We start from the raw sequence: 10,064 nt of genomic DNA, 5'->3' as shown, positions 1-10,064 counted from the left end.
AGTAGGGGAAACCCTAACTAAAACTGGTTCCCAGCACCCCTGTGGTGACTCACAACCAACTGTAAATCCAGTTCAAGGAATGAGATGGCCTCTTCTGGCCTCCTCTGGTACCAGGCACACATGTGGTACACATACATACTGGTATGTGGTGATCTGTTGAAAAGACTGCTTCCAGGTAAGACTGGGTAGTTGACATTTGTTGCCTAATCACCTGTTGAAGATCAATGAATGAGGTACTATCTCAGCCGGAAGACACTTTTCACGCATATCTTTCACAAATGTTAAAGAGCCTTGTGTATCCTCCATAGCTTGTGCAATATTAGAAGCACATGCAAAACCAAACATATTATGTAACCTCAGTCACCCTAGGTTATCTTTGTCTCGCGTGTGTAATAGTTTGGACAGATCAACACTGGTTGAAATCGTTTATTTTACCCTTAAAACTCTTTGGGATAAGGAAAAAATTATTCTCTACGTTGGTAACGCTTTGAAATATAATTGGCATGCGGTAGATTTGAAATATTTAAGTTGTACAACTTGATACATTCTCACATCCGCATACCTCCTAGGATCCTCTGCCGAAATGGGAAAATTTCTAGGGTGCAATTTAAAAAAAAAAAAAAAAAAAAACCTCAAGAAAGGGCTCCAAGATGATCAGGGCTGAGCAATCCTTTGGGTATCCTCTGTCGGTCAGGCTGTCACAGGCAGAGCCTCCGGCCAGGCTTGGCCCATCCAAGGTTTTGAGATGGCTTGATTTATAATTTGTCACTCCCGGCAGGAAATTCCATCTGCTTCTCCAAACACGTTTTCTGTAGGTTTAGGGGACCGCCAAAGCCTGGGGACCTCCCAAAACCACGCCTCTCAGGAATCCCGGCATGCCGCGCGCCGCCCCCCCCCAGCGGAAGCCGGAAGCGACGGCGCTTCCGGTTAGCGTCCTAAGCGTGGTGAGCGGTCGTGTTTCTCAGGTGAGTTGCGTGGGCTATGGACTCAGATCTTTGGAGGACTGGCTCGGACCCCGCCTCCACGGCGAACCCTGGCCGCTGCCTCGCTGTGCGGGGCTCGGGAGGGCGTGGCCCGGGATGTTCCCTGCGGCGCCCTGGAGGATTTGGACCCGCGGGGTGAGTTACCCGCGACCTTCCACATGGAGTCCGGGTCGATTTAGACATCTGGTGATTGCTGACGTTTAGGGAATACTCAACCTAGTCACCCCGCGGCTCACATAACCTGTACAGAATGCGAAGAGGTGGGCCCGAGGGACCCGGCGGCGAGTCAGACCTGCCGAGCCCCGCAGTCCGCAGAGGGTGACGGTAGCTTCGGGTTGAAACAGTACTTAGTTAGAAAGGAGCTGACAGAGGAGTCTGAGGAAAAGAGCAAGCCTTGAGGAGAGCCATTTCCAGACGTAGGACGGTGGATGTGACGGTACTGTAGAGGGCGTTGTGCAGACTTTATGCAGGCGGAACTGGAGCTTGCGTGTGGGGCTGGAGAGTAAGGTGAGAGTTGGAGGCCGGAGAGTAGCGGGGATGAACTTTGACGCCTGGATCCACGAGGGGAGAAGTCATTAAAGCTGTCTTTAAAAGGCAGAGAGCTATGTTTGAAGCTCTTAAAAGTTCACACTGAACAGTTGGTGAAGGATATTGGACAAAAACAGAGCAGTAGGTAATTGTAAGGCAGTGCTGTTAGCTTTCTGTATCTCGTAAGCAGCTTTGAGAATGGCTGGAATTATAATTTGTCCCTACTTATAGAGGCCTGACATTTCTGTACTTGAACGTTGCACGCTCCGCCTTGATCCTCATGTAAGCTAAGCACGAAGGTATCGCACAGCTTTTCTTCCATTTGTCCTGGTTCCGGAGAGAAAGATGCTTGGCCATGGCCTTGACAGTCAAGGGTGCCGCCAATAGTAAACTTTCTTTTGTTTGTGTTTCTGTTGACTGCCAGGTAAAACATGGCTAAAAGCTTGAGGAGTAAGTGGAAAAGGAAGATGCGTGCCGAGAAGAGAAAGAAGAATGCGCCAAGGGAGCTCAACAGGCTTAAAAGTATTCTCAGAGTTGATGGCGATGCTTTAATGAAAGACGTTGAAGAAATAGCGACCGTGGTGGCACCCAAGCGTTGCCAGGAGAAGATGGAGTGTGAGAAGGTGCCAAGTGGCGCAGATGATGAAAAGGGTGAGCTTGTGTGCTTTATTTACATGATGTTTTTAAAAATCAAGTTTTCTCTAAGGGTCTTTTTTTTTTAAATAAAGCTGTCTTCTACCCATTTCTACTTGTCCCTAATGTCAAGTCCAAAAGAAATTGGGGACAAATGGCTAGCTGTGGTGTCTTTTAGATAGCAAAGTACATGCTGGCTCTTCCCTCAGCTCTTCCAGCTCCACCCCTCAAACATCTCCACTTCACAAGCTTCCCTCTCCCAGCCTCTCCCTCCCAGATAACACTGCCATTTCTGCCCCTGGTTCTCTTGGCTCTCATTTCCATCCGTTCCTCTCAGTCTCCTTTACCCCATCTTCTGTTCCCCTCCTGCCTCCTCCCTCCCCCCCCCCCCCCCCATGGCCTGGTGCAGTCTGCTGGCCGTGTTTAGTCGTCTGTCTTCTTTCTCTCCTGCTCTGGACTCTTCCAGATGCCTCCGATGGTACCTTCCCTCATTTCTACCATAAACACTTCCTCTCCGAGCACACCTGGAGCCGTCATGTGCTCACTGTATACACCTCACATGCCTGGTGTGTTCACGTCGTTATCCTCTGGAAGCTTCCATTTCTATTAGAGACTCTGCTCAGCTATTTCAATCAGTGTTTGTGAGTAGCATCGATGGGTTATTTAGAATGGATCTTCAGCAACTACATAGCAGCTTGAATACCCCAGGAACTGACGGTACTACAGGATCAAACTTAGGATCCAGGCAGGTGTATTATTACCCTAAAAAAAAAACAGAGTCTCACTTTTTTTGTTCCGCATATTTTAGAGACCTCTGTGTATTATTGCTCATGGTTTAAAATCAGAGACTCTGTATAACGCTGGTTTCAGCAAAGAAAGGGGTATTTGCTTTTAATGTCCTGATTTGGCAGCAAGCTAAATGAAGCACTCATAATAGCCACCCTTGGGGCTGGAGAGATGGCTCAGTGCATAGGAGCACTGGCTGCTCTTCCAGAAGACCCAGGTTCAATTCCCAGCACCCACATGGCAGCTCACCACTGTTAGTAATTCCAGGATCTGACACCCTTACACAGAAATACATGCAGGCAAGACATCAGTGTACATATTTTTTTTTCCCCAACAAAAAACACTCTTAAGATAGAAGTATATTCATGTCTTAAAGGCCAGGGATCCCAGAGTTCTTAGAGCTTGATCCTAAGTTAACATTCCCTTCTTCCAGAGGAAAAAACCTCCTTGGTTTCTGTCAGTCTGCTTGACTAGCTTGACACTTGGACTTGCTGTGTCCCTTCAGCATACACACACACACACACACACACACTCACGCCACCTCTGCTCGGCAACCCTTTTCTCAGCGTTTTCGTTTTAAATGGCACCGACCATCTCAGTCTATACACAGTGACCTTTAAGTGCAACCACAGCACTTGGCCACTATCACCTCTGGTTCCATCCCTCTAAAGGCAATGCCGCCCCCTCCTAGGAGTTTCCTGCCACCTCCAACCCCAGCTGCTAATGCGATTGTTCTTCTGTGCCTTCCTTGGTAGCGTAGTATCGCATTCTGAACTTCATGTTTTAGCAGATATCAATTTTTCCTTTCTAAAGACAATACTGGTTTGTTGTATGTGCCACATTTTGTTTGTTTGTAGTTGGCATCTGGGTCATTGTCATGCTTCTGTGGTCTAGTAAATGTTAATGTCCACAGTTTTTTTAATGTCCATTTTCAGTGCTTTGGAGTATGAACTTACAAATGGGGAGTGGCCCCTGTGGCGATTCTTGGCTCTTTTCTGCACCAGCCAAACAGTTTGTATTCCACCTAGCAGTGCAGGGCTGACATCCAGGTGTTGGGGTATGGAGGAGTTATTGCTATGGCTGTAGCTGTTTTTCATTGTCTCCGTATGTCTGACATAGTTCACTGCAGTTTAACTACCTGTTTTTAAGTTTTGGTTGTTTCTATCTGTGTGGATTCTAAACATTCTTTTAAGTTCTGGGCATCTTTGAGTCTCTTGTGTGGATTCTTTCTGTCTGGCTTTTATGTCCTCTAATTTTCTTAATTTTATCTTGTAGGATCTTAGTATACTGTTCTCTTATTCCATTCCGAAACTTTTATTTTTAACTTTGACTGTTCCCTTGAATAACTTCCTGCTCTTAGTGCGTATATATTGTATCTTGTTGGGGGTATTGTCTGCGTCTGTAATTTGATCAGATGTTTCTGCCTTGTTTGTTGCATTCTCTCTGAGTTCTGCCCCCTCACTTTCACCCCTGTTCCCATCCTCAAAACCTGCTGCTGATATTAGCGAGGCACTGAAGTGGAAACTGGGAGGTGGGGGAAGTGTCAAGATTGTGGAGTAGGAGGGGCCCATCCACATGGAGGTCTGTGGAATGATCGGAGTACGTCTGGCTTTTTTTTAGGGTATCTCCTTTTAGAAAATTCGTGCCGCTTCTTTTTTTCTCAGTATCCTCAGAGAAGAATTCTCTCCTTTTCTGCCTGGAGAATGCATTGGCACGCTCACTTGTAATAGTTCAGGGGCTGAGTGTGGATAGAGAGGGGCTGGAGAGTCTTCCAGTGTGGTCACATCAGTCAGGCTTTACCCCTTCTGCCCTCAGGTATGTTCCTCTTCATGGCCCTGCTGCAGCTGCCTACAGAGTTTCCTGGGCCAGAAACACAGCTGTCCCCTTTCTTTGTCCCCTGTGTCTACAACACAGCATTACTTGTTAGACGGAAACTGCCTGGCCGGAAGTGGTTACCCATCCCTTGATCCCGCCCTTTCTACTTCCCTCTGTGCGCTTCCTTTTAAAATGTAAACCAGACTCGCTCACTTACTGGCTTTAAATGTGAATTTTCAGAGCTGAAAAGATGGCTCAGCCCTTGGAGCTCTCTCGCAGCTCCTGTGTTGGTGGTTCACAACCAACTGGAGCATCAGTCCAGGACCTGACTGCACACCGTTCTTCCTCCTTGGGCACCCGCACATGCGCGCATGCACAAATGGATTTAGCAACAGGCAGCAGCATGTGTTGCTTTTGTCTGTCTTTGCTGTGAGGAGTGACGGAAGTTATTTCCTTGTTTTGATTTCTGGTTGTGACGCTCCTGTGCCACTGTGCACAGGGTTGTCACATGTGAATGTTAATAGCTTCTCGTTTTTTTCTTGTTTCTAATTTAGATGACATGAAAATGGAAACTGAAATTAAGAGAAACAGAAAGACTCTTCTAGACCAGCATGGCCAGTACCCAGTGTGGATGAACCAGAGGCAAAGAAAAAGACTGAAGGCCAAGAGAGAAAAGAAACGGGGGAAAAGCAGAGCGAAGGCTGCCAAGGGCCTGGCCTGGTAGGCCCTGAAAGACTGCAAAGGGAGCCAAGCAGGCGCGGTGGCGCCCCTTTCATCCCAGCACTCAAGAGGCAGAGGCGGGTGGATCTCTGAGTTCGAGGCCAGCCTGGTCTACAAAGCAATTCCAAGACACCCAGGGCTCTTTTACACAGAGCAACCATATCTCGAAAAAACAAACAAACAAACAAAAACCAGAACTGTTTGTTTTCAGTTTGGACTTAGTTCTGTAATTCAAAACCAAAGTAACTCATTGGTGTTAGAAACTTGAATAAAAGGTCTTTGGTGATGAGACAATGTTGTTCTGAGGCTGTGATTGTGCTGAGGTTGTTGTGCTGGTACTGAGCATTGCATTGCGAGCACTGGTGTGGTCATGATTGTTCGGTCTTAGGAAATGGCTGTTATACCAAGTACCTCAGATTAAACATGCTCATATCAACAAAGTTTGGGCAGAAAGCTATTATGTCATCACATTCAAAAATAGGGTATCAGGGGCCTGAGGAAGACTTCTTGTTGGGTGGCTCAAAACCAGCTCCCAGGGATGCCCCCTCTCGTGGCCTTCACTGGCACCCACATTCACATGCACATGTTCCCACTAATAACTACATAACTAAAAAAGTCTTAAAGAGGACATCAGCGGATCTTACAAGTAGTACTTACTTGAAGTGTTTACTTTTTTATAATTCATAATAAATGATATTTTGTGTGGGGATCTTGGAGTTTGACATTTTCTTTTATATATCATTAGGGTTTTCAGATACTGAGAAGACAGCAGCCTTTAATTCATGTGGACTATTATATGTACAGATTATTGTGTAATTAAAACAAGTGATCCTCAATTTCAATAGTGTGGAGCTTAAAATAATGATAGAGTAGCATTTCCCAGAGTGCGTTACTCAAAATCCATTTCTCTGTATGATTGGTTAAAATATATATGTATATATCCATTTGAGAAATGTCTCATATGTAAACATTGGTGTTCGCTGAGTGTTGTTTTATGAGGAGACCTGGAAATCGTCTGACTACTCTGACTACACACCAATGAGATGAGTGTTAGTTGAATGTCTCTGTCCACTTTGTTAACTTCAGTTATTTAAATTTAGCATTCCATCTGAAATTTTATTCTAGTCCTATCCACCACCTAATTGTGCTTAATAAAACCAGGGGCTTTCTCAGGTACTAGGAATATTGAGAACTGTGTATCTGCTCAGAAAAACTTATCCTCACAGGAAAGAAAAATGTATCAGAGTATGGTTACTTGGCCCGAGGCCATAAAAGTGTCAGGTACAGACAGTGCCAGGCATCCCTGTGGCCAAGTGCTCTACAAGTAAGCACAAGATGGTGTCAGGAGTCGCTTGAAATTAATGGTCCCTCAGTCCACCCAGTAGCTCAGTGAAAATTAATAACTATTTTTAAAATAACGTTTGTCTGAAGGTGGTAAGAAGCCGGTCATGGAGCTCCGTAGTAGAACGCTAATCCGCAGTGTGTACAGGCTCTGGATTTGAACCCAGGATCGCAAATAAAAAGGAGTTGGAGGGTGGACGGTATTCAAGGTCTCTGCTTTCTTCCTGTAGTTGTCAAAGACTGAGGGGAAGCTAGTTAAATAGGTGTGCATGAAATGAGAGGCTTGGACAGAGAGTCCTTTGCCTTTTTCTCGTGCGCACTGCCTTGTGTTGATTTAAGTTTTAGTAACACTGTTGGGTTTGTGAAATTGAACACTTTTCAGGGACCTACATACATTTTTCCTGTAGCTCGCAACCTCAATTTGATACCAGTAATAGAAGCATGGTGCCTCTCCGTGACATTAGATCCCTCACTTTTGATATTCTTTTGACATTTGGTCACTCCCGTTTTAATTTAAAAGTTAGACTAGGAGATGGCCCCATTGGTAAACGCTCATGATGGAAGTGTGAAGACCCAAGCTTGGATTCCCTGCACCCATACACAAAGGTATGAGCATGCGCGTCCATACTAGTGAGATGACGGTCCCGTTGGTGGAGGTCATTAGTGGCCACGTGACTAATGAGAAGACTGCTGGCCAGACAGTCGATTATGCACATGAAAGCGCTCAAGTTCAGGGAGAAACCCGAAGTGATAGGAGAGAGCAGTAGAGGAAAATGCAGCCCTCCGATCTCCGCATACACGCCCATCCCTCCTGCCCCAGTTTACCAGAATCCCTATGGGAAATGCTTTGAGCCGTGCTCTGGTGTGTCCTGTCCCTATAGCTTCTGAAGAGTGACTGCCGTGTGAGTGGGTCTCAGCCCTGAGTTCCGGGACAGCGCTGCTGGCACAATGTGTGTCTGCCCATCTCAGGGATTTGGCAGAAAATCTAGAGTGGAATTTTGAAATTAGTCCAGGGGTGTGATAAGCCCTTTGTCAATTTTAAAGACTAATAATATGTGGGGAAGCACTTTAATCTTCTAGATAATGTGACTCCAAATTTGTTTTTAAATGCTTTTCAGAGATTTGCTGTAAAGCCACCAGGGGGCGCTCCAGCCAAGCAGGAAGTCACTTGTAATCACACTAGGACACCTTAGAAGCAGAATGGAACTATTTTTGTTCCCTTTAAAAGTAGTAAATATACATAAGTCTAATAAAACTATAAATTTAAAATTATTAACTTATATGATTGATCCAGAAACCTATGATTATGCTGCTAATATTATCTATACTGGAGGAAACTGAGGCACAGGAGTAGCACTTAGCTAGCTAAAACCAGGACAGCTGTTTCAAAGCGTGCATTCTCACAGAGCCCACAAAATTTCTCCAAGACAAAAGGTGTTCTCAGAGTAAAAGTCTTGTTACTTGGTTTAATCCGTGATGGGATTGGGTCGAAGCAGGCTCAGGGGCAGGTAAAAAACTCACTAAGTAAGAAAATAACTTATAGAACCCTTCTCAAACCTCTGCGTGGAAAGCAGACTGGATTTCTCGAAGTAACACTTCATTAGAAATGTGCCGGCTGATCCTAACGCAGGTATAGACCAAGGTTATCAGTGACCAGACAGCTAAGTGGAAGCCATGTGACTGTCAGCTGACCCTCTCGGGTGGAACCCTGGAAGATGTTTCGTTTATGAGCCAGGGTCCTGTCTAGCTTGATACTCTTAGAGCCAGCTGGCCTCAAGCTTGCAATAACGCAGTAACATCTCAGCCTCCTGAGTCCCAGAATCACAGGCATGGACCACCATGCCTGGAGTGCTGGCTTTGACCACATTTTGTATGATTCGCTGTCACATCTATGCAGATGCATGCTTTTCTCTATTAACACACAAACTACACAGTGATATATATTGCCTGTAAAGAAACTGAGTGTTGCCTGGTGGTGGTGGCGCACACCTATAATCCCAACACTTGGAAGGCAGAGGCAGGCAGGTGGATTTCTGAGTTTGAGGCCAGCCTGGTCTACAGAGTGAGTTCCAGGACAGCCAGGGCTATACAGAGAAACCCTGTCTCGAAAAAAACCAAATCCAAAAAACCAAAAAAAACCAAAAAACAAACAAAAAAAAAAAAAAGAAAGAAAGAAAGAAAAAAAGAAAAAAGAAAAGAAACTGAGTGTCTTCGGATTTTATGTCCATGTATCTGGGATATGAATTTTAGGAGTCAGAGAAAATATTTATAAATGATTTGATTGAACTACTTGAAGCACCCTGGAGGAGACAGTGGGAGGGAGGAGAGGGTGAAGGAGGATGTGGTCTAAGTGATGAAGGCTCAGGCTAGAGCAGAAGGGGACTCCAAAGATCTCAAGGGATTGCCAAATGGAGACGTTCTACAGCTGTAATGCAGATATTGAGCTGTTGACTAATATTACTCTGGAAGGACAGTTGGCAAAGCAACTCAAACTCGTGCCAGGCGCAGGCTTTCCCCACCCCCACCCCCGTATTTCCCAGCATGTAAAAATCTTCATTGCAGTAGACACATACCACTTTTAGAGGAATGTGTTTGAGGATGGCAGGAGACTTTGAAGTGCTTACATGACATCAAAAGCCACCCTGCATCCCCAGCACCTTATCAGTCTCAGACAGGTCAGGTCAGGCTTGGGTCTATTTATAAAAGGAACCATAAAAATCTACATTCTTCTGGATAGGGAGATGGTTAACAAGTAAGGACGCTTGCTATGAGCCATGAGGACCTGCGTTCAAATCCCTTGTGCCCCTTTCAAAAGCCTGGTCTCATGTGTGATAATCCCAGTGGCATGGGCGGTAGGTCCAGAGACGACCACTGGGGCTGGCTGACTGCAACCTAGCTCTATATTCAATGACAGATCTGTCTCAAAGGAAAGAGGCAGGGGATGATAGAACATGATACCCAGTTGCCCTCCTCTGAACTCTGTTCATGTCCACAGGCATGTGCCCTTGTGTGCACCCCACATACACACACACACACATACACACACACACACATGCATGCAAACACTACATACACACATGCACACACATGCATACACCACACACACACAAACACATGCACGCGCACGCGCACACACACACACATGCATACACTACATGCACACATGCATACACACACACACATGCATGTGCATGCACACACATTCTGTGTGTGGTTGATTGCCAAAAGTTTTTTTTTTTTAGCATAACTACTCTAAAG

The 10,064-nt window shown here is 45.6% G+C and overlaps 1 protein-coding gene across 1 annotated transcript; it reads left to right on the top strand.

Annotated features, from left to right (window-relative positions):
* The first annotated feature begins 881 nt into the window (after nucleotides 1-881).
* On the top strand, nucleotides 882-6,174 carry Llph (LLP homolog, long-term synaptic facilitation factor). Its single transcript, XM_052165206.1, has 3 exons — nucleotides 882-965; nucleotides 1,936-2,162; nucleotides 5,300-6,174. Exons 2-3 carry the CDS (start codon nucleotides 1,943-1,945, stop codon nucleotides 5,467-5,469), a joined length of 390 nt encoding a protein of 129 aa, XP_052021166.1. The 5' UTR covers nucleotides 882-965; nucleotides 1,936-1,942; the 3' UTR covers nucleotides 5,470-6,174.
* Nucleotides 6,175-10,064: the final 3,890 nt, after the last annotated feature.

This window comes from Apodemus sylvaticus, chromosome 20 (genome assembly GCF_947179515.1).
Source record: "Apodemus sylvaticus chromosome 20, mApoSyl1.1, whole genome shotgun sequence".
NCBI classification, from domain to species: Eukaryota; Metazoa; Chordata; class Mammalia; order Rodentia; family Muridae; genus Apodemus; species Apodemus sylvaticus.
This window is presented reverse-complemented; position numbering and strand designations above follow the sequence as displayed.

Bases quoted from the DNA above. Each gene is read 5' to 3' on its own strand.
- Llph (XM_052165206.1), top strand. From the start codon at position 1,943: ATGGCTAAAAGCTTGAGGAGTAAGTGGAAAAGGAAGATGCGTGCCGAG. The intron at 2,163-5,299 runs GTGAGCTTGTGT...TTTCTAATTTAG, and splicing joins TGGCGCAGATGATGAAAAGG to ATGACATGAAAATGGAAACT.